This window comes from Ambystoma mexicanum, chromosome 7q (assembly GCF_040938575.1).
Source record: "Ambystoma mexicanum isolate Mex_15411 chromosome 7q, UKY_AmexF1_1, whole genome shotgun sequence".
NCBI classification, from domain to species: Eukaryota; Metazoa; Chordata; class Amphibia; order Caudata; family Ambystomatidae; genus Ambystoma; species Ambystoma mexicanum.
The window spans coordinates 1,024,620,009-1,024,645,373 of record NC_090941.1 but is presented as its reverse complement, the minus strand read 5'-3'; the positions used below and the strand labels follow the sequence as shown (position 1 = coordinate 1,024,645,373).

General features: G+C 47.6%; 1 protein-coding gene and 1 long non-coding RNA gene across 2 annotated transcripts in view; one reads left to right on the top strand and one right to left on the bottom strand.

The window, feature by feature from the left end:
• Positions 1 to 393: 393 nt before the first annotated feature.
• LOC138528536 (transmembrane O-methyltransferase homolog) overlaps positions 394 to 25,365 on the top strand; it is a 101,971-nt gene continuing 76,999 nt past the window's right edge. The window contains exon 1 of the mRNA XM_069640293.1: positions 394 to 655. Within this exon, the coding sequence (XP_069496394.1) occupies positions 394 to 655 (262 nt within the window). The remainder of the gene's footprint in view (positions 656 to 25,365) is intronic.
• On the bottom strand, positions 14,537 to 15,637 carry LOC138528537 (uncharacterized). The gene is made up of 3 exons (XR_011284164.1): positions 15,240 to 15,637; positions 15,042 to 15,132; positions 14,537 to 14,934 (listed from the first exon to the last, which is right to left on the bottom strand). It is a non-coding gene; the product is annotated as an uncharacterized lncRNA (long non-coding RNA).

Below are 25,365 nucleotides of genomic sequence, written 5' to 3'. Positions count from 1 at the left end.
GGTTTTGAGGGCTTTCCTAAAATCATGCACAAACCGCAGACAACCATAGTTATTGATCCAATAAAGGGAGATGTTATGGTGGACAGATCTCCCCACATCATGGACTTTCACGGGACAAATCAATGCATTTTAAGTGTTGTAGTGTTATTTGGCCATCATTGAATGCACGGTTTGTTATGGGAAAGTAATCCTCTGGTGGCGCAGAACCGTGAGGTCATCTGGTCTATTATGTCGGTTTATATGGTAAGTGTTGTCCTACATTAAAGTGTTGTTGATAGATCACTGTCCTTATTATGGAAAAAAGAACTCCCTTTTAGAGACAATTGAGAATATATGTAGCCATAGCTCACCTTCAGCACCCCTAACCTTACTAGTGTCTCATTCCTCCTCAGGATGGTCTCCCCGGTGATAGCGCTGGCCTTCATTCCTTTCATTATCACGCTGATCATCCGCTACCGCCACTACTTTCTTCTCTTCTACCGGGCGGTGATAGTACGCAAGCTGCAGGACTACTTAACCGGCATCACCAAAGAGGAGAGGGCCTTTCAGTACGTGATAACCCACGCCATCCCAGGAGATCCCCAACATGTCCTTGATACCTTCGACCAGTGGTGCTACCACTGTGAATACCTCAGCAACGTGGGACCCCAGAAAGGTCAGTACTGTGCAGCTCAGTGGGTAAAACATATATTGTCTTCAAGAAGCTGATGGTGGCCATAAATGGGATCAGATGCGCTCCAATGGTTGCCTTGACTTTAAGCGCGGTGTACGGGATACACATTGATATGATAAGATAGGTTGTTGATAACGCACTTAATACCCAGAGGTTTCTAAGCGCAGACCCAGGGATCAAACCTGTGTTGTTCTGTGCCGTCTTGCTTCCAAGGCGAGCAAGTTGCACCTGAGCTATCCTCCCGAAACATTGCAATAATCTGCTTGTTTTTTCTACACTATTAGACCGGATGATTTGTAACAGGAAATGAAAACAGTGATCACTGAGTAGACATTATTTACACCCATGATCACTAATCATGTGAAATAAAACCTAATGTTCATGTGGCAGTATTTACATGATTGGTGGATGGTTGGCCAACTCGTTGCACATTGGTTCATGAGTGACCAACCACAATGTCTTTCCTGTCGCCTGAATTCCCCTTAGTTCCTGGAAAAGCTATTTACGTTTGGTACCCATTAAATGTCCCCCCCCCCCAACTCCCCAGAACACCATCTTTAAAAGTTTTACTTTCAGCGTTTTATTGGGGTGTTTAATGGTAACCAATCTTGCATGCTTATTTACAGACAGTGGGCCCAGTGACCAAAATCGTAGGACCACATAACTTTTCACCACTGCATGGTCTTGTTAACTGTCACAACGCTTAATAATGTGCAAAAGAAACTACCAGAGAAAACTAGCAAGCGTTAAAAGCAGACTAGCTAAATGTGTTGGTCATTTTAGAACTTTAATTATAGGAGCTGCAAGTAGTTCAGATGGGTTTAAGCAACAAACACCTTTGTGCCAAAGTGGGTTTGCCACAAGTACTGTGCCACACGTGCTGCCCCAGTGTACGCAATAATGGCATATTTTAAGATAGCAATAACAAGGCAGCAGTGGGTTGGATCCGCCGGTAACGTCATGTGGGCCAAGTTATAGGAACGAGTGAAATTAGCTGCTAATTGCTAGTCATTTTTTTAGTGACCCCAGCATGCTTGTGGTGGAACCGGACAAAGAAATGAAAGATGGCCACCACCCGTAGCCCGTTTTCCATTTCGATGACTGGCTAGAGGTGGAATCAGAGGACGCCGGGGAGCAGGAGCTGGTGGCAAGGTTAAATGCAGGTGGGTGTGGGAGAGTATGGGTGGTGGGCAAGGCTGCCACTGCCTGCGACATGCCAGAGTGGCGGGGAATGAAACCATGAAGGTATAAGCCACAGGATAGAACTCAGGCTTGGATGAAAAGTTTGAGTCTGCATTCCTGAGCAGCCGATTGGCACAAGGAACACCCTCCACACCTGGGATTTGCTTTTACCTTAGTTTTACATCAGTCAATTTTCATTCAATTAAAGTGACCCAACACTACAGCTCCAAGTAGGCAAAAAAAATGGAGAAGTGAAAACCCAGTACTGGGACATGGTGTCCCTCATTACATGGAGACATTTGGCCACCCTAACCCATCCATGTATTTGACCTGACCCTTCAAGTCAGAGGATGGTCAAAACAGCATTTGTGGCTTGCTAACCTTGCACACTAACAACAGGAAGGTACAAGATAAATGGATACATGAGAAAGAGCTGCAACTGGACAAAGCAATTCAAATTTCCAAGGCAGTGGAAAAAACACGTCCTGCAGACACAAGGAATTGGCAGGAGGTTTGCCAGCCCCTGATGTGCATGTCGTGCAGTCCAAGGGTAAAAGAGACAAAAGGCAATCAGAAATCAGGGAGGAGAAAGGGGGATAGCGAGAACCTCTGAAATGTCACAGGTGCACTGGTACCCACTATCCTACGAACGACAGAGAGTGTCCAGCCAGAAGTAAAAAATATTCGAACTGCAGAGGTTTTGGCCACACAGCCAAAGCCAGCAAATGGCAGGGCAAGAAAGTGGCCGGAACTGTGATGAGTGAAGACACAAGGAGTGGGGAGTCGTTGGATGGTGATATGGTGAACTGTGGGATGGACAGAAGGGAGAAACCACACTGCGTCATCAAGGTGGACGGCAATGAGATGAGAGTGATGGCTGACTCGGAGTCGGATCTAACGACACTACTGATTTGCATGTACAAAGACATGGTCGCCAAAAATCAAGGTAGAGGTGAAGAGGACAAAGCACAAACCCAAAGTCTTCAGAGGTGCCACAGTGAGCCTGTTGGGGTTCACCCATGGCACAATTGAATTCAAAGGCAGAGTGACAAAGACCAGAGTTTATTTTTCAGAAGAAGGCCCGGCTGTCTTAGGGTGGGATGACCAAGCCAAGTTAAACATCAGATTGGATCCCAGCACGGCGGACCAGGTACTGTCAGTAAATACAGGAGGCGTGTGGGTGTCCAGAGGGTTCCATGTGTTAAAATTGCATAAAACATTGCTGTGGACACAAAATATTGTGGCAAAAAGGCTGTGGTTTTGCCGCGCAATCCATGTAAAGGAGGCGCGGGACACCCCCTCAACCCCTGGACCCATTATACCATTTAAGGAGAGCGGGGGGCACCCCTGCAACACCAGCTCCCCTTAAATGATGTAATGGGGTACACCTTTAACGGGTCAAACCACAGCATTTTTGCCGCATTTTTTGTACAGGTGACATTTTTGCCGTGATGTTATCACTGCATACCATCCAGAGAAGAATTTCCCCGATTATTCCCTGAAAATCTGGCGAAAATAAAGAACTATGTGCACAAAATTGTGCTGAAACGAAATGCGGTTTGGGTAAAGCACAAGGTGAGACCGTTGGCAGCAACGGCGAGGGGAGCTCTACAGGTGCAGTTGGAAAGAAAGTGAAATGAAGAAACAATAGACACTGTGGAATCGTCCGAATGGCTGAGCCCAGTTGTCCTTATAAAAAAACAGCACTGAGATGACATCAGGGTTTGCATCAATTTGCGCAGTCTGAATTTGGAGATGATCACAGGCAGCTACCACCTCCCCAGCATAAATAAGTTGATCTTCATGATGAAGGAGGCCAAAGTGTTTTCTGAACTTGACATGAGGGACGCATACCATCAGATCAGCCTGCACAAAGAATCAAACCCTCTGACGGCGTTCATAACCACATTTGGTACATCCCAATTTACCCCCCATGTCATTAGACTTGTCATCGGCTGCATCAGCATTCCAGCGAATGATGGACTGGTATGCAATGTAAGCAATGTGTCCTATTTTCAAGATGACATCTTAATCTAAGCTGAATATATTGAAACCCATGACATTTTACTGCAAAACGTTATCACCAAACTACAAGAAGCAGGAGTGAGGTTACCCTTTTACAAGTGTGTAATCAAAGACAAAGAAGTGGAGTACTTGGGCTATAGGATTTCAAGAGGGGATCATCCTAAAAAGGAACTGGTTAACAGGCCATTGCAAAAGCCCCAGCGCCAACCAACAAAGAAGAATTAAGGTAATTTTTGGCCTGGATGAATACTATGCAAAATTTGTTCCGATGTTTTCAGAGACTACTGCACCAATGTGGAAGTTACTTAAAAAAGGTGACGAATATGACTGGCTCCAAGAGCAAATGAAGACGTTTGACGAAGTCAAAGAGCGGATTGTGAATACCCCATGCCTCCAAACCTTTAATCCGTTGTGAAATACAATCACAACAACTAATGCCAGTGTGTATGACCTGGGAGCAACGCTAACTCAGAAAAAGGGCAATGGGAACATATAGTTGCGTTTGCACCCAAAGCGTTGTCGCAGGCTAAAAATAACTATTGCACTGTGGGAAAGGAAATGTTAGCATGCACCTGGGCAGTTGAATATTTCAGAACTTATGTGTGGGGCATGAAATTCAGTTAGTGACTGACCACAAACCACTGATTCACATGTTGAGCCCGGGAGTGACAAAAATGCCAATGCCTTGTCTGGCCCACATTGCAGTCAATTTGCAGGAGTACACTTACGCAATTGTACCCATTGCAGCATGGAAAAATGCACAAGCAGACTGCATGTCCCGACTACTTGAAACTAGAGACGCAGCTACCAACTTCCTCAAGGACGATTGTGTAGTGGCACCCCTAGGAGGTCTCAGAAGTAAAGAGTTTCTAGAAATGAGCGAGGGTCACTGGAAAGAAGAATCGCTGAGTGATTCAACAATTGTGAAACTCACACAATGGGTCAGAAAAGGATGGCCCGAGGAAAGAGTGATTACTGAAGGACTGAGGACATACTGGAAAGTGGCCCATAAAATATTCAAGACAGAAGGTTTTTGATGAGAGGCAATAAAATGATTTTGCCCGTAGGGATGAGGAAAATAATTGTGTTCAGAGCCAATGTGGGGCACCTGGGAAGCAACCTGACATGGCGACGTGTGAGACAATCCTAGTGGTGGCCTGGCATGGACCCGGTGATACAAGCCATAATGGAAAGGTGTTGTGAGTGCCTAAATAGCGATAAGAGGTTGAAGGTCAGACAAGCACCACTGATCCCAACTGAGATAACGGAAAGGAGTATGGCACAAGCTGGCCCAGGACTTCATCAGTCCCTTTGAATCGATGTTGCCGGAACACAGGTATGGGGTAGTCATGATCGACTATCTTTCCAAATGCGTAGAAGCTGTATTTGTACCCAACATCACAACGCCCACCGTCATTGGTGTGCTCACAGCAATATTCCAGAGGGAGGGTTTGCCCAACAAAATAGTCACAGACAACAGCATCCAATTTGTCTTGGGAGGATAGCTCAGGGCAACGTGCTTGCCTTGGAAGCAAGACGACACGTAGCAACACAGGGTCAATTCCCGGTTCCGTGCTTAGAAACTTCTGGGTATTAAGCGTGTTATAAATATCATATCATATCAATTAGTCTTCTGAGAAATTGAATGATTCATGAGGGATAACAACATTACACACGTAAAAACATCACTATAATGTCCCCAGGCCAATGAGCTTGTTGAGAGAACCAATAGGTTAATGAAATGGGTGCAACAACTAGCCACAGCATCTGAAATGGACCCGTACAGAACAGTCAAGGAAGCCATAGCTGCCCATCGTCTGACCACCAGCAGGACCACCAACGTGTCCCCTTTTTGCATATTGAGGGGGAGAAGAGCAGCATCCACATTGGTACATCTGTGGTCGTTTAGAATGAGGGAGGATGACACAGTAAACATGGGGGATATGGTCTGAAGGATAAGGAAAAGTAAGAAAATGAAGGAATGGAGTGACAGTAGGAGAGCAGTCCAAAGGAATGAAGTGCAGGAGGGTTACTTGGTCAAAATAAAGTTGCCTCATAAGGATCCTGCAACAGTACATCAGGCCATTCAGAGTAAAGCAAAGCGGCACTAACCATGTATGCACCCAAGATGGGAGAAAATGGAACATGGAACATTGAGTGAGTTGCTCGGTTTAAGAGGAGTTTGAAGGAGTTCATTGAGTCGGAACGTCAAAAACAGGTGCCCAGAGTGAGAGTGTCAGGAATGGCACTCTGTCAAGAGTGGCACAGGGTACCCAGGTAGGGTTTGGGTGGCTGTGCTGAAGTAAGGTAGCAGATCAGCACACACAGCAGGAAGTTCAACAAGAAAGAAGAGTAGGAAACTGTAGCTGTGAGCCAAAAGGGGCAAAAGATACTAAGGTACAAACAAACTGGATTCCCTCTTGGGGTGTATGCTGAAATGGGAAAGAGTGTTCCACGAACCTTAGGAAACTCCAGCCTTCTGCACAGATTGCTATAACAGAGGCCCACGCTGTATGCTCATGGCTGGGAACAACAGCAGTGGGTGTCCGTAACGGTGGTCGGTCATTTTTTCGAAAAAATAATGTCGAAAAAAAATGTCGAATTCCGTTTTTTAAAATTATATATTTATTTTGGGGTTCGGAATAAAACAAAAAATGGGTAAAACAAAAATAAATTGAAAAGGGGGGGGTTGAGGGGGAACCCCCCCATTTCTAAAAAAAAAATGCATTAAAAAAAAATTCGACATTTATTTTTCTCGAAAAAAATTACTTTCGACATTATTGGTTTCGAAATTATGACTATAAACCGTCTGTAACACTGAAAACACGACAAGGGAAGGGGCAGAGGTTGCATGCCGGAAACCAACAGGCAAGCTCTGTACAAACGGATTAAGACACATGAGAAGACAAGAACAGAAATATCCAGCGAAAAGTAAGTCAATGAGCAATCTAGCAGAAGGAAATGAAGGAAAGGCAGTTAGACTGAAATAGATAACCTAAGGTGGAGTACTGAGGACTCAAGGAAGAGAACAAGGGAGCAGCAGTCAGGAAAACAGAAGGGCTGCAAAGTAGGAAGCAGGTCTGCAGTCAAGAGTGGCACTAGGTGCAGGCAAACTGTAGGGGACTGCGGAGGACTGTAGTAGGCTGCAAGGCAGGGAGTCCAGAAGAACAGGACAGAGAGAGATTAGTAGTAGGCGACAGAAAGAGAGCCCAAAAGAATAGGGCCGCGAGGTAGGGAGCCCAGAGGAGCAGGGCTGTAGGCAGCTAAGTGTAAAACAGGCTGTAAGGCAGAGGAGTGTAGCAAGCCACAAGGCAGGGAGCCCAGAGGACAAGGGTTGTAGGCAGCGGAGGGAGACAGGCTGCAAGGAAGGAGCCCAGAGGACAAGGGCTTGGAGACAGCAGAGGGTTGCAGGCTGCAAGGTAGGGAGCCCAGGGAACAAGGGCTTGGAGACAGCAGAGGGTTGCAAGCTGCAAGGTAGGGAGCCCAGAGGACAAGGGCTGTAGGCAGCCGGAGTGAGGCAGGCTGCAGGGCAGGGGGCCCAGAGGACAAGGACTGTAGGCAGCCGAAATGAGGCAGGCTGCAGGGCAGGGAGCCCAGAAGACAAGGACTGTAGGCAGCCGGAGTGAGGCAGGCTGCAGGGCAGGGAGCCCAGAGGACAAGGATTGTAGGCAGCCGGAGTGAGGCAGGCTGCAGGGCAGGGAGCACAGAGGACAAGGACTGTAGGCAGCTGGAGTGAGGCAGGCTGCAAGGCGGGCTGCAGCGGACTGTAGTAGGCTGCAAGGCAGGAAGCCCAGAGTACAAGGGCTGTTGGTAGAAGGCAGCGGAGCGTGATCGGCTGCAAGGCAGGGAGCCCGGAAAGGGCACTGGGTCAAAACAGGATAATGCAGCAACAGGAACAGCATACAAAGTAGAGGGTCAAGGCAAACAGGAGCGGGGAGATCTCAAGATGCAAGACACTGTGCTCCTGCAGGCAGCTGCTAATATACAGCCCTGCCCTGTTCTGAGGCAGGCTAATTGACAGCACCTGGAGCAGCACACCTGAAGACAATCTGCCTCCTCCCTCTCTGGTCCTGAGCAGGTGTGAAGCAGCACTGGCCGCTAGGGCTTCTGGGGATTGTGGTCCCAATAACGATGAATGAGAATAGCCAGGAATTGTGGACTGTAGCCAGGTGCATTATGGTAAATGTAGTTAATTGAATAAAATAAGAAAGAACCAAAGTTGAGCAAATGGATATAAAAGAGCAAGGCGTGAAAAGCAGTTGTTCAAGGAGTATTAGGAGGATAAATGAGTACCAAGTAGTCCATGATGGTTGCCAATGCGTGCGCTAGCGGCGCGGGCATGACAGAGAGAGACAGACCTGTTGAACCAAAGGGCCTTGATAGGTCAAGCATTAGAGAATCTGAGAGATCATGTGAGAGGTGCAAAACGCAGAGAGTGGGGTGCAGGCTGAGGAGAGATATGAATCGGAGATGATACCGCAGGATGAGGAGGGAAGAGAGAGCCGTTCTCAATGTGAGAGGAAGAGACCTACATGATTAACAGACTTTGTTAGGAGGTAGAATCAAGCTGCTCAACAAAAGGAGGTATGTGGGGAACAGGTGTCGCAAGATGCCAGGCCGCTGGTGCTCTCGCAAGATCAAAGCGGACATTCACATGCGCCACCCATCTTGTGCCATTCAGAGTGCGGGCTGTGCCAGAAGCGCAAGCACCTCAGCGCTCCTCCTCATAAAATAATCCAAGAATCCTGTTCCTATAAAGAAATATTGATATACTTTAATGAGAACCCATCCAGATGTTGTAGAAGCGAAGACACAGTGAATCAACTGTGTTCAGCACAAGGGTTCATCAGCAAAGGTGAAAAAAAGATGTTAACCTCATCACGGCCTAGTGTGATTATTCAGGCCACAACACCTTCCCCTGATTGAGAGTAGAATGATGGGTGTCACCAGTGGCTTCTGCCTGTGGTTCATCTGCAACTAATGTGAATTCTTCTGAAGTGTGATAGAGCTCCAGAGCAAAGGGCAGAGTAACTGAGACAGTGTGGTCACATTCCTGAACACAGGACCCAAAGGAAAGGTACTGACAGAGGCGTGGAGATAAAAGGGAGGCCCAATGGCACTTGACAAGAGAGAGCGTACCTCTGAGCCTAGAGTCAGCAACATCTGGGACAAAAGAAAAAACAAGAATGACAGACCAAACTACAAGGGACCAAATATGAACAGCATAAGACAACACTAAAGCAATGGCAAGTAGCTGGTGGCAAAATAAGCATCCTTGAAGGATCTGGGATTGCATCCAGTAGATCCACAGTTATGGAATGTCAATGAGATTTGGATAAACGTTGACATAGTAGCATGGTGTTGAAGTTCCGACCATGATCAAGACATGCCCACCCCCATGATATCGGCCAGAATATATTTTTCAAATGTTGGGATGCTTGACAGCCACCCCCTCTCCTTCTATGAAGCTGGCAGCTTTGCGTACTTGAGTTTTGGACACCCAGTGAACCCCAGTAGTGGGTTGCATGACAGAAATCTAGATTGACAAAGGTTCTAGCATCTCGCTTCCTGACAGCAGTGCAGACAGTGGTGAAACAGCTTATGATAACACAACACACATGTACACACTTACAGTCTCAACAGTCCCTGCCGGGATACATCCAGGGTCTAGCATCACTTGGCACCTGATGTGGCCTGCAGTAGCAGCGGGTGGTTGCCGTGGAGCCTGCAGAGACCATGGGATGCCATAATGGGGACCAGCAGCTCCGCAGGTCATAGGCTAAATCATTTGGAGAAGTTGGCAACACTTGTATATGTTAATTAGGCACAGAGTGAACATGACCATGTTATCCCAGCTCCCAAAAGCCTCCATTGGTCTCTGTTCAAGAAACAGTAGCTCTTCAAAGAAAAACATAATTCTTCAATCTCCTGCACATGCTCACTGGGCCCATTTGGCCACAGGACTAGAGTATTGTAGAAACCATTGGACACATTACACTCCCAGAGAAATCATAAGATCAGCGAATACAGGCAAACTATGCCTGGCTAAAAGCCAAAAGGAACGGTTCAGTAGAAGCTCATTAGGGGTTCTAGCTCCCAATGTATTTATACCCCATGTCAACAGACTTGACTCCAACATGACCACTTGGAGTTCAGGAAGCCCATCTCTTATGGCGGCTCTTCCCTGATTAAACTAGAGTCTCATATTGCCAATCGCTACTTGGAAAGATGTATTGATACATAACTATGTATTTATTGTATGCTTAAAAACATTTATTGATATTAGGCTGCTCAAATGCAACCATCTGGTTGTTCATTGCAATCTGAAGCTCATGTATCTGTGTGTGGGGCATCGCAAAACACTGGTGAGTAAATAAATACGGCACCAGCGCCCAGGCACTGGTTTTAGTAGAGTTGGGAAGCACAGATTTGGTTTTATGTTGTCTCCCTGGTTTACTTTGGCCGCTCTCAGAGCTATATGTCCCGTTACCCCGGTTCGGTTGGCTTCCGCTTCGCTATTTGATTCAGTTTAGACTATGCTGCATCAGTTTCAAGGCTCTTGCCCTGAAACCACCAGAGTATTCGGCTGGACAATTGCAGCCATTCAGATACTCTGGAAACACTTGCAGTTCTGCGGTTGTTTTCTGGGAAAGACCAAACTTTAAACACATTAAAATGGTGGAATTCTCTTACTGTGTCAAGTTCTTCTTGTTCTTAGCTTGGTTCATCGAGCCCTAAAAAGGATTTCTACAAATGTATCCTTTTTTGATTTGGGATTTTTAGTTCATCACTGTTATCACTCTACTATGCCATGTCCACGAAAAGTTATTTTCTTTGATTTTTTCCACTATTTATTCACAGATATACAAAACATACACGAATGCCAACACGAGGTCATCAAAAAGGCACTTTGGTCAACCACCATTTCATTCTAATTATTTACACCCAAAGTACAAGCTCCTAAACCATTAAAATGTACTGCGCCCTCCCCCCTCCTCAATTAAGGAGTTGAACGGTGGGCGGGACGGAGGTGGGAGCCTGAACAATACTACCCTTAACTTTGCAGCCCAAAATAACATCTCTAGCAATTCAACAAATCACTTCCCGGGCTCTCCGGCAATAGGATGCAACATGTGGCTGTCCAGTGCTGCAGACAAACACAATCAATTAACAGACCCCTTACTGTAGTGAATCTTTGAAAATCCCTTGCCCACCCTCTGCTCCAGACCATATAGGAAATACTTCACAGCTCCCATGTAAATGAGCACATATTACGTCCCCTTATATATACATATATACATTTGGAACCAGCAGGGCTTCTGTTTGCCCTCCTCAGAAGCATCAAAGCCCAAATATGAGAGGTGCCGTTCACCTCCATTTGTCAGGAGAACCTTGTGGGCCAATGCCCTCCACTCAATGAGCCACAAAAGTAGCACCTTGGTACTGGTGGTCAAGGGGCTTTAGGAAGGGCATTGAAGCAAGAACCTACCTCTTATTAGCCGACTGTGCACAATAGCATTCACACCACACCCTGCAGTCATCCCTTGTCAGTTACTGTGGCTTGGGCTAGGCCCTACAGTATGCTCCCAGCATGCACCACTCTACACAACACTCTCCTGCTGACATCAGTATCACACAACAAGGAATCTGTGCTCAGGCTCCTTGAGTCCCGTTATCTTTGTGAGCCATGTAAGGAAGGCATGGTATCAAAGTAAGACAGACAACAAGTGATCACAGATCAAGGGTGTTTATAAAACTTTAAAATGGGTGAGATAAACGCATAATCTAAACCTAAATCTAAGATGGGAGCAAGCTACAACCATCAAATAATAATAATACTACAGTTCTAGTGGTCTCTTAGTTAAATAAAGAGGGCCTATACTAAAAAGAACGATTGATAAGTTAGGATGGTATAGCTGGTGTCTCTCTTCCCCACGTTTTTAGAACGGGACAAGGCGGGACTCCTGAGCACAGCACTCTCCTGGGCCTCTCAGGCACGAGTTTGCAGTTCCTTCCAACAATATCAGGGCCTTCTGTGGCCAAGTCTCTTTTACACAAAGGGCCTCATTACATGGTAGGCGGTTAGGGTTTACCAGTACCGGTATTTTACCGGTACTGGTAAATCCTTACTGCCTTACTACGAGGTCCCTTTGCGGGTTGGGGAATTTAACGCCTGCTTTTTGCAGGCGTTAAAAACCAACCCGCAAAGGAACCCAGGGAGCTAATTACGGTACCGCAATTTGCGGTGCCGTAATTAGCACCTTCCCCTTTCCCATTATGCCCTATGGGGCAAAAATGGGAATGGGGAAGGGCAATGGTGGAAGGGGGAATTACCGCCCCGCCAACCTTGGAATGGGGCGGTAATTCCCCTTTCCATCAAGGCGGTGCCGGTATTTTACCGGCATGAACCATGGCGCTAATTGCGCCATGGTTCTCCGCCTACCGTGTAATGAGGCCCAAAGTCTCTTGCTTCAGAGGGCCTAATGTAGCACAAATAATACAACAAACAAAAGTTCCTTCTGTTAATCTTCACATTGGGCGATTATTCTTCACCTTTGGATCCCCCTCATCCGGGCTCCGATCCTTCTTGCAACGTTGGCCTCCCTCAATTGAACTCAGACCAACAACTCACTGTGGACGTGCCTCAGTCGGGGTCACGCTAGTCATCACAGTGTTCACGGGTGTGTTACTATCAACCCCAATTCGCAGGCCTCCCTCAGTCAGGTTCACATTAGCCAAATGTCACAGTTCAATCAGCTTTCTTTCGGCATCCCTCAGTCGGGTTCACTATGGCCTTCCAATAATATTCAGAAATTCTTAATGTCTTTTTTAACCGCCATCCAGTTTACTTTCTCCACAATGTGTCAAAGACTTTCGACTGTACCAGATGTTTGGCTTGTACCTTGTATGACCACTTTGACACTTCACAGCGGCCTCGCCTAGGGCCTCTTGGTACTTGCAGTTCTAATCACCAATCAATACATTCTTTATGTTCAGGAGAGGGGCACCAGCCAGAGACCTTCGAATGCGCCCACGTGGCTCTGACCACTCTATCTCTGGTACCCAGTTAGTTTACAAAATACCCCTATGTCTTAATATTCTTCTCTTCATACAATGTTGCCTCCACAACCCTGAGCTTAACACAGTCTGGTTTTGCTATCAGCGTCCCAGGACTCACCGGCTGTGCTTAACTCGTCGGCTTCCCTTTTGCTGCTGGAGTCAAGGACGGTACCACGGCAGCAATCGCTTCTCCCCACCCTGGCTATCAGTGCGGGAGGGCCCTGTGTACCGTTGACATCCATCAAACCATTCATCAGCTGCGATTCCCAGTCTTATGTTTCTTTTTATGGAGGCTTTGCGGGTCTGGGTTGAAACGAGCAAGTGCAACTGCCTCCTTGTTGTCCTTTCAGGTCTCGCTACCTTTCTCCTCCGTGTGAACTGCTGTCACGGAATAGTTGCTTCCTTGTGCGTTCAGCCCTGCTCAAAGTGTGCTCTCGTGCTCCGCCTTTTATCCCTGTGGGGAAGGGAAAGGGCCATCAGGTGTGTGTAGTTATTGGAAATTGGCTGACTCTGCCTGATCCTTGTGTTGGGACATGTCAGCTAAATGGCTCTGGTGTTAGTCTGTTGTCTTTCACGGTGTAAGAAAGTGTTTGTGTCAGAAGGGGGGGTAGAGCTTCTAAATATCCTACGGGTTAGGATGGGGAAAAGGTGTTATATGGAAGGGGGTACCGCATCTCACTCTTCGGTGTGCAATTTTCACTCCCCATAGACGCCTCATCCAGGTGATCCTCCCCCACTGGTCCACCCCCAGGAACTGGATCCAATAGCGATGGCCGTGTCCTGGCCACCTGGGTGACAGATCTCCGGGGTCTAGCGGGTGAGACACTTTCAGGTTTCTCACAGCCCTCAGTGACACATTTTTCCTCTGCTTCCTTAACCATCTACCCGATGCCTTTTTCCAGCAGCAGTGGCAAACACCCACTCGGGCCACCAAGGGGACACAGCAAACTTAGGTTGTTGCCACCCGGTAACAGATTGCAAGGCTATCGCTACTTAACTGGATAAGACACAGGGACTTTCTGGCATGCTTTCTGCTCCTTCACATCACTGCGTTCCAGATGCCCTGCACACGCTCCAGGGCCTAGACATTAAAGCTGCTCTAGGTCCCCACAGAGTAACATCCTCCTCGGAGATCAGCTCACCTGGCTGCTGTAATTTTATTTTCAATCCCTTCATTTCCCCTTTGCTTTTGTTTTATTTTTGTTATCTTAACTATTGTGTTACTTTGTGATAAACCTTCACTTTCATTATTAAACACTGGTTACCTTTTCGGATTAATAGTCAGGCTACAGTAAATGTTTTAACAGCTGCGTGCAAACGTAGTCCCTAGCACTTCCCTCCTTGGAACCCCTAGCACTTACCCCCCTTCCTCCTCCCTTAGCTCTCTCTGCGCTTGCACGCGCTGAACACTCACAATTCCTAGTAGGACCGCTTCGTTCTTCTCTTCATTGTTATTATATTTGCCTTTCACTTCCATGTTCCCGAAAAACAGCAAAGGTCACCAATAGCTACCCACCTCAATCACACTAAAGGTGTAGGTGACCTACTTTCCAAATTATATTGAATGTCATTAAATTATATCTTCAACCAAGGGCCTAGTATCAAAAAACATATTTTAATTCATATATCTCAAACAGATTCATCACATAAAACAAGTAAAACACTAATACATGCGATCATTGCTTGAAGAACAACACAGGGAACACACAAGTGAGGTGAAATACACTTTTAGCTGTTTCTATCTCAAATGCAGATGTCACCGATGTGCATTTTGTAATTGCGTGATGTTTGTAATAGTGACTTTAGCCATGTACAGATATTTGTGCAACATAGATTAAAGGCGTCTACACTCTAATGTGTTTCTGGGGCAGGGAACAACACTTCAATAGTCGGAATTTTGCTAGTGTAGTCCCGAGACCCGTTTTCAGGATTCAGGATTAGTGAAAGGGGTTAACTCTGTATGATACATGGAACCTGTGCATCGTAGCAGGGACCTAAAAACAAATGAAAAAGCTCGATTTAGGAGATCATCTAAAAGGGTCTTGCGGTTGAACAGAAAATATCACGAGCATTGTGATAAAGAAGTAGGAATCCTACTAACCTTGTGTTCATTTCTTTTAGGTGCGGAGGGCAAATAATTTGGGCTTTAGTAAAGAAGGACGCATAGGTTTGACAACTGGATAAATCCGCAACTATAGGCAAACCGATAAAAACAGAGTACATATGGATATTCAATAAATCAATCTCTGTATAGACAATCAACTGAAATTGATTTTATAGAAAACGTATTCCCAGTTACCGTATCTGGAGAATGAAGAGGACTAAAGTTCCTTTCAGTGGTGAGTTTGAATGACATTCCTACTACAGAGGAATATTGTGAACTGCATTACCCGTGGTACCTCAGTTAGTCCTGTCGGAACAAAACAGTGAACATAGTGTAGACTATTCCCATGCATTGCATAATGGGCTAGGGGCACAAATGAACATCTGGTTTGTATCTATCACAAACTTATTTGGTGTCCACGTTTCAACGAGTCCATGGTATGCGAAACGTCAGGAAATGACTGTCTATCTCGCTACACAGAAGTGACCACATCTGCATTCGATGCACACAAGCCTGTGTAAAGAATGATACCTCTTAGTACATTCTGTTTCTTTCCAGGCAAGTACAAAGCGTGGTTACAGGGGAAGCGAGAAACCCGGGCGGGGGACCTATGGGACCATACGCTTGCCTCCAAGCACCGTCCGTTGGTGTAACATCCGGGACAGAACGTAGAAATAAATGAAGGACTACATGTAGTGCGTAGGTATTTAAAGGGCTGCGCATCTATGTCAATTGCCGCAGTCTACAGAACAGCAAGGATGGATAAATGAATGACACGTCCTGCTTACTGTAAGTGATGGCGCCATCTTAGAAGATTTTAAATAAATGTTGGCGGGTCCCGCGAGCAATGCAATCATTGCGGCGAAAATGCCTGGATGCTTTTAATTCACTATACGCTGTGAGCGTGTGAGTTTAGTAGAGCAAGTCATTATTTAGTTGCACTGCATTAGACCTCACCTAAGATCTATATTGGTGGCAGAGCCATGTATTGATGTCTGGATCAACCAGACACACAACCTTTTTTCATGACAGGATACAAAAGGTCAGTGTCCACATGAGGTGCATAGTATGCCCTACGACCTTAAATGTGTCCATTTCCCATGTGAGCATCTGCAGGGGTCCACATAAGCTGTGCATCCTGCTGTGATATGTGTGATGCCCACTGTAAATAAACCTACATCTGTAATCATATGCCAAAGACTATTAATGAACAAATAGATTCCATTCGACCGCTATGTTTAATCCGGTCTGGGCAGTTTTCAGATCATAGATCCACATCTGTTCTAGTTTTTTGAGAGACAGATCTCTGTCTCCACCTCGTGGATGTGCCTTTGTTGTTTGTATCACAAACCAGAAAATGTCTTCACAGGTATGTTTGGCCTCTTTAAAATGGGCATCGAGGGCTTGTCTGCTGTCTCATTACAGATTGTTGAACGATGTTCGCCTATCCGTAGCTTCACTGGCCTTATTGTTTTGCCCACATATGTCAGTCCACAGGGACACCTTAACCCATAGACTACCTACTTAGTGAGACAGTTAGAGAAAGACTTGTATTTCCAAAGACGGCCTTTCAAATCAATTTGTTTCATATTACTGGTGAGATGACAGACGGAACATAGTCTGCATAGTCCCACTTATCCCAAGAAATGGAAAACTGTGCAAACAGACGACTTTAGACCCAACTGTCCCAGATTTGCATTCAAGAGGATGCCTAACCTTCGCGATAAGCTGGTACATACCTACCCTGTGAATAAAAATGTAATCTCCACCCAGCCCCAACTGTGGGACATACCACCTCTCAAAGGACACTTTAAATGCGGACTATGTTCCGTCTGTCATCTCACCAGTAATATGAAACAAATTGATTTGAAAGGCCGCCTTTGGAAATACAAGTCTTTCTCTAACTGTCTCACTAAGTGGGTAGTCTATGGGATAAGGTGTCCCTGTGAACTGATATATGTGGGCAAAACAATAAAACCAGTGAATCTACGGATAGGCGAACATCAATTCTTTACTTGTTCCTCATATAGCCAGTCATTCTGGTTTACTGCTCGAGCATTACCCTCATGGCTTTCACACGTTCTTCTGTACCTGTATCTGTCCAGGGTGACATTTCGGGCTTGGCACTCGCACATGTAACCCGCTTTGCATGGTCACTTCTCGGTCTCGACCTTCTTCCGCTTCCCATTCCTGGCGTCTCTGTGGACTGCTCTGCTCGATGGATGCTGTTGGGGGGAAGCTGTCAGCGCTTCCCGCTTCAATGATCTTGCCGTTGTTCGACAGGTGCCTAGCCCACCATGGTATGGTTGTGGTCATGCCACCATGTCTGACAGGTTTTCTCTCCCTATACAGCTTCCTTTTCTCTGCTTCACTGCTCCTCTGGTATCCACAAGCTGGGGTTCTTCAGTTTTCGAATCGCTGGAGGTTCCGCGGCTTCCCTTGGTCCTGACTCCCCATGATTACCTCAGGAGGCATCCGCTGCGCACCATACTCTCTATCCTCCTGTGATCCATTAGGCCCATTTATAAACATATCTCTTCTTAAAGAGATATTTTCCTTTTCTTGGAATTACTTGTTTAACTCAACATTGTCTGAGGCAAAATAGAAGGACGAAACTGTATTCTCCATGAAAGTCAGACCCGTATTTGCAGATATGTAGGTTGGTCTAGAGAGAGCCTCGTGGGAATGAGAGTCTGTGTTCCCCAAGGGGGGGAGGGTCACTCCCAGTGAGGTTCCACTTGCCCAGGCCCCTAGGGAGGGTCTTGCGGAGCGTGATCACCTCCCTAGCCTCAACAGAGGTGACTTCCCCCTGGGGAGAATGGACGAATACCTTTGATTTACCACAGAACCCACCAACGGCAAAAGAGACCATGTGAAAATAGAGGGACTCAAAGAAAATGTATCTGATTTCATCTAGGAGATTTGCAACCTGACCGTTGCTTGGTTTTTGAAAATTCTAATGTTCATTTAAGTTGGACTTTTTTGTAATACATTCCCAAATAAAGATATTGAACTGCAACATATGGGGCCTCATTACGACCCAGGCGGTAAGTATAAAACGATGCCGGTAAAGGATTACCAGCATCGCTTACCGCTCTGCACGATTAGGACACGCCAACCCGCTACTAGCGGCACCGTAATTAACGGTGCCGCTAATAGCGACATGAGCGCAGGCACGCGACCCATCATGGTGGCAATACCGGCATGGCGCAAACAGAGGAACATCACAAGTCAGGCAGACATGCAAATAACGCCCTAGTGAAGGCTGAAAAGTACCTTACTGGCATGGTGCAAATACCGGCATCGCGGACCACCCATAAACGGCCATGTGCAGTGTTCCCAACTGCCACAGGTGCACACAATCAGCACGGGTGGAGGCAATACAGACTGGGCCAGCACAAAAGGAGCACACCCCACCCCTTCCCACACCCAGTCACACACTTAAATGGATCCAATACTACTAGCAATGCTGGGGCTGAAGGACATGATTGCACTGGAACTGCTGCAACAACAACAACAACAACAACTACAACAACAGGCAGCACAGAGGAGACGCAGGAGGAGAAGGAGGGTGAGGCAGGCCCAGCATGCCCCACCTGTGCAGCCTGTGGCACCACGCAGGCAGCCCCCAATCCCTCGCAGAGCCAGTCCATTCAACCTAACCCCTGAGCAGATCCACACCCTGTACCGTCTGGACCGGGACACCATCACCACCATTGTCGACATGATACATGACGACATCGTCAGCCTGATTGAAACACGCACCGCCATCCCACCCCTACTAAAGGTAGTGTCTGTGCTCCACTTCCTGGCCACAGGCACCTACCAGCACACAGTGGGGCACATGCATGGCATATCTCAACCATTATTCTCACGTACGCTGAACCAAGTGCTTGATGCCCTCCTGAAGCACACAGGCGACCACATTTACTTACCACGTACTGCCCAGGAGATCTCAAACACCAAAGTTGGTTTCAATTCACTGGCCGGCATCCCTGGTTGCATTGGCGCCATCGACTGCACCCATGTGGAATTGGTGGTCCCACATGCCATGGAGGCAGCGTACCGCAACCGTAAGCTATACTACTCAATCAACGTGCAAATGGTATGCGACTCAAACAAGATCATCACACATTGTTGTGCCAGATACCCCGGATCAACCCATGATTCAACGGAACTCCACAATACCATGCTACATGGAGCGACATGCAGGGTACAGATCCTGGCTTCTTGGTGAGTTGCCTGTAAGGCTTATGGAAATGCGATGTGGGTAGGTGATTTGGGGAGAGATGCATACTTCACCTGGCTGAGATGGGGGAGATGCATACTTCACCTGGCTGAGATGGGCGGGAGAGATGCATACTTCACCTGGCTGAGATGGGCGGGAGAGATGCATACTTCACCTGGCTGAGATGGGCGGGAGAGATGCATACTTCACCTGGCTGAGATGGGCGGGAGAGATGCATACTTCACCTGGCTGAGTTGGGGGGGGGAAAGATGCATACTTCACCTGGCTGAGTTGGGGGGGGGGAGATGCATACTTCACCTGGCTGAGTTGGGGGGGGGGAGAGATGCATACTTCACCTGGCTGAGTTGGGGGGGAGATGAATACTTCACCTGGCTGCGAGTGACGGAGAGAATGGACCATGCTCATACCCCAAAGCAGCCCAGACTGGACCTGACACCTGACCATATAATGCAAGATGTAAGCAGCCCTACCATGTGAATGATGCAGTGTCACAGCCATTCCATAGCCATCTACATGTGCACTGTTCCTAATCAGACCGTATCCCCCTCAACACAATGCAGCTACATGCAATTACTATGGCCAATGCACAGCACCAAATACCATCAACTGAAAGGACAGTCCCCCATTACTGCGTACAAAGGAGTCACATGAGGGTCAAATACATTAATACACCACTACACTGACACAGAGGTCCAACAGAATTGCATGTCACCATTTGTTGTGCATAGTGAGATCATCATGAGGCTGACATAAACGGTGCCAGGATGAAAGCATACAAATCACCGGACATCAGCCAGATCATGGAAACAACCACCGTGGACTAACACAGTGCATGAGCACTCACAAGGAACTGGACCCCCCTGCGCCCACTAGTTGATGGCACGCACACCAGTCCATAAGAGGACTACACACATAGCAGTCACATCGTGTGTCTCCATTCATGCATGGGAATGTGGTTGCAATCAGGAAATAAATGCATGCTATGGTGTCATTGATTGAGGTCCCATATGATGTGATGACTTACACATACATTGTTGCCCACATGCAGGTGATGCAGGCTATCCCTTGAAGAGGTGGCTCCTTACCCCAGTCCGAAACCCACACAACAGGCACGAGGAGGACTACAATTGTGCACATACACACACCCGTGTGGTGATTGAGCAGACATTTGTCCTCTTGAAGGCACGGTTTCGCTGCCTCAGCAGGTCTGGTGGGGCACTCCTGTACCCCCATGAGAAGGTGGCCGAGATCGTCATGGCATGTGTCATGCTAAACAATATGTGCATCAGACGGAATGTGCCCTTGCCCCCTGACGCTGAACTGCAACCACCTGACGATGAGGATGAGGAGGGTGGAGATGGGGCAGCACCTCAGGGAGGCAGCAATGCACAGGAGGGACGTGACATGCGTCAGACTCTGATCAACCAATGTTTCTAGCACACATGGACAGGGAGTGTGACATGGAGGTGGCACTCGGGGCACTGGGTGTGTCAGGGACATGGACACTGTAGACTGTTCACCAATAAAGCACACGTACACAATGAGCAATGTCCACACATGTGAATCATGAGTCACCAAAATGTGTATTAAAGAATTATGAAAAAGTGAACAAGCCCTCCACCCCACACACCCTCTCCCCCTCCTCCCTCAACTCCCCCACACACCCTCTCCCCCCTCCCCCCTTGACTTCCCAACACATGGTGTGCAGTAGCGTGCACCAGTAGTCCACATGGCACTAGTGTGCATGCCTGTGCCTACTGCTCTCCCCCTCTTCCAGCACCAGGTGCCCCCCTGTCTGATCTGCACAGGTTCCTGCCAGAGCGACGCACAGGGCTGGTCCTAATAGAGCTGGCAGTTGATGATGGTCTTGATTGTCCAGGCAACTGTGGTGGATGCATGTCCCCCATTGCTGCCACCATTTCTGAGAGGACATGGCGCACTGCTGCAAGTTCCGCGCAGATGTCCTTTGAGGTGGACTCAATGGCTGTTCTTAGGGAATCCCTAATATCATCCCTTGCACGTGTGCATTCGGTAATATGGCGCCTCTGTATGGCCATGATCCCCTCTTGTGTGGTTGTCACTGGGGTGGAAGTGTGAGGCGTTTCCGCCAAGGTTGGTCATCAGGGACAGTAGGCGTGGGGCTGAAACTTGCCAGCCATGAATCTACAGGTGACAGCCCGTGCATGCTGCCGTCCACCACGCTGCATGGGGATAGGTGTGGAGAGTGGAGGGGGCCTGTGGCGGGTGTTGCGCCATGCAGCTGTACGTCGCCCTCGTTGTCCGATATGGCTGCTGTGGCAGCTGTCTCACCTACTGTGCTGCTGCCAGCCGATGGTGTGCCCTCTGCCAATGCCTCCTTGGTGATGGTGGCTGTTGTGGGTGTTGTTGTGGGGTCTGTGGTGTACTTTGGTGCTGTGGCCTCTGTGATTTTCAGGGCCTTCCGAGGTGGTGCATGTTGGCCTCTGCCCCTTGAGGTTGAGGGGCGGTGTTCACCCTCCTCGGCCCTGGCCTTCTTCTGTGGTGTGGCACCGGTGTCCTCATCACCGCTGTCAGAATGTGTGCCTGTGGGGGACCAAAGGAGGGAGAGGGTTAGTGATGGGTCTACGTGCATCGGGCATGCGTTGGGGTGGCTGCATTGATTTGGAATGGTAGATGATTAACATTGGGGGGAGTGACATACGGGTTGCCTAACTCTTGAGTGGGTGATGCATGGATGCCTCTGGGTTACAACACATATGGGGTGCAATATGCATGTGGACAAGGTGATGCTCTGCACTGCCTGTAGGCAGTCTTGTACTTATGTGTCTGGTGGACCCAGCTCTACATCAATGCACTGTCAGTTCAGGTGGACATCATCGTGGTGGTATTAGCATTGTTTCATTTGAGACACCTACCTGCATCGGCTGATGACGGGGCTCCTCGCTCCATGTCCCCGTCTCCCTCTATTGCCTCGGTGCCTATGGTGGAGGTGCATATCTCCTCCCAAGGTTGCAGTTTTATTGGGGACTCCGCAACTCTGCCTGTCGCCATCCCAAGGTTGCGGTTGGCAGACAGTATGCTCCGCACACGTAGACGTAGGTCATCCCAGCACTTACGGCATTGTTTGGGTGTGCGGGGTGTGGTGCCAACGGCACTGACGCTCTGGGCGACCTCTACCAAAATCTGCTTTTTGCGCTGCAGTGCTGGACGTGACATGTCATTTGAGAACTCCACATCTGCATGCTCCTGCAGTGTCTCTGCTAACATGGTGAGCACCTCTCTGGAGAAGCGCTCCTTGCGCATGCAATCTCCCGTTTTTTTTAACTGCTTTTGGCATATTAAATTTCAACAGGTAGTGGTGGAGGTGTGTTGGAGTTCTGGGGGTCAGATGGCTCCTGGTTGTGGTGGATGGCAATGGATTGTGTTCTTAAAGATGCCCGCCGTGCTCTTTCCCGTTCCTGTGCGATGACGCTACTTCCGGTTTCGTGTATTTACGGTCACCGCTAATAGCGGTTACCGTTATTAGAGGTGACCGCTAATGCCGATGGCTTGGATGCCGGAGGTGCTATTTCCACTACAGACGGTGGCGCAAAGGGGGATTTTTCGGACTTTAACGCCATGGCGCTGAGGTCATTACCGGCATGACGCAAAGCTCGTGCCCGTGAACTCGTAATGGGCCGCTTTTAGCAGTTTATTGCCAGCATGGACACGGTAATTGCGCCATGCCGGTAATGACCGGTACTTAGCGCCCGGGTCGTAATGAGGCCCAAGGTCTTGATTTCAGCCAGAACCATGTAACAGTACCTTTAAAAATACAAAAATGCATAGAAATGTTGCTCTGTCGGCATGTGCAGTGCAAGGAAGTTTCAGTACACTGCAGTCATGGCAGGTGCTGTGCTGATTTATTTGGCCCTGTTAAAATAGGCCCTTTGCTTGTCAGCCTAGATAGATCCTGTACATATTCTGGGACCACCGTCCTAATGATCTAACTAGCATTTGCATTGACCTGCCTGAGAAGGAAGATGAGTCACTCTCTAAATGAAGCTGGGAATCTACTGGCTAGATAGTTCATTGGGTGAATGCATGTGTTGATGAGGGTTTAGAGTAACCTGAGGACCTTAGACCTGAATCCTCAAGAGATAGACAACAGTGAGACCTACTCTTGATGTCACTAAGAGGCCAATGTCTGGCAGAGGGTGTATTATTACTGTTGTTAGTAGTTGCCACTGATGTCCAGATCTCCCCATGGACTCATTTCCTAGTATTCCGGTGTGGACTGTCCTTTTGGTAAATTCTTCTCTGTGTGGCTTTTTGCACATTAACTTTCACTGAAAGCTCCAGTCCAGTATCCATTCTTTAGGTTTGTGGGATTAGAACATTGTCTCTTTCTTTCTCTTTTTTTTGTTGTTGTAAATATTAGGCTGTCATGCATCTGGCCTGGCTATTTCTGAGTGTGTGCCTCCCAGAAGCCCCAATAGACTGTCCTTGTTATGATATTCAGTGTGTGGAAAAGGTCTATAGTCCTGTTTAAAGGCCTTCAAGTGACCTGGATCTGTTACCACTGTTTATGTCCTGTTTAGTTTGTTCGCATTCTAGTTGTGAAAGGGATTTATATGTTCAGTTGACGGTATTGAAGCAGCTGAGAAACGAGCATTGCGATATAAGATGTATGATATCACTGATAAAAGTCAATACAAATATTTGAATACAAATAAAGTCCTTCAAGAACTGTACGTCCTGGACACTGGCGTTACGGGGTTCCCCGCAGCCCCTGCGTTGCGGGGGCCGCGCTAGCACATGTCCTGGAGGGGCCCCACTTTGTTAAACCAAATGCATTTTTATTCAAATTATATTAATCTTTTTGAATTCACTCTGCATTCATAAAACAAATTTCTGTAACAGAAATTATTTCTTTATGAAGGTACAGTGAATTCAAAAATAAATATCTTTTTGAAGTCCAAGGGCTCCCCCACCCCATGACATGGAAGACCCCAGGCTGGATGCCTCCATGTCATGGGGTGGGGAAGCCCTATGACTTCAAAAATAAATAGTTTATTTTTTAAGTCACTGTGCCTTCATAAAGTAATTATTTCCGTTATGGTTCGGTCCTTAACGGAAATAATTTCTTTATGAACTCAGAGTGACTTCAAAAAGAATCAATGGGCTTCATTTTAAGTATGGCGGTCTAGAAACAACAGTGCCGCTAAGCTTACAGGCACCGTTGTTTCCAGACTGGCATACTACAGGTCTGCCTGCCGGAGCCGCTGTGCCCGACAGGTCTGACCCTGCATCAGGTCTGATACAGCGGCCACGGTAGGCAGACCCGACACGGAAGCACCGGCACCGCTTCCGTGTTCCCCATTCCCATAGAGTCCTATGGGATTCTATGTGAATGGGGAACTAAAGTTTACCAGTGCCTGACTTTCCGGGTCGCCGGGGCACTGAGAAGTCAGGAGCCAGTAAATCATTCCGAGTCCGCCGGTAGCACCGGCAGGGTTACCGCCGGACTCGGAATGAGGCCCAATTTCTTTTTGAAGTATTAGGGCTCTCCTAAACCTCATGACTTGTGCACGTGTGAGTGTATTTAGAAAGGGGGTACACTTAAATGCGTAGGCGGCTGCCTGTTTTGAGTGTATGGTTAAAGGGTGCACACAAATGTATGGGTGTCTAGGTGTGCGTGTGGGCATGTATGGTGAAAGGGTGCACACTTAAATGTACGGGTGGCTGCATTGGTGTGCCTGTATGGGGAAAGAGTGCACACTTAAATGTATGGATGGCTGAGTGTGCGTGTGTGTATATGGTGAAGGGTGTGTGTGCTTGTGTTCAGGGGCGCAACAAAACCTACATTTCGGGGGGCTAATCCTTCAAATATTGGGAGAGGCGCTAACTTCATGGGCAGTGGGGGAGGGGCAAACTGATTTGTGTGGGGGCATCTAACTTCTTTACGCATTTTAATGAGACTATTCTAGTGCAGCTTCAATGTTACAAGCAGTTGACTCTCTCCTTTAAGTCTGAAAGCACCCACTTATGGACTGCTGTGAGAATGATCAGTCTCCTGTTCCCTCTCTACCCTTCCGATCACTCCCCTGGCAT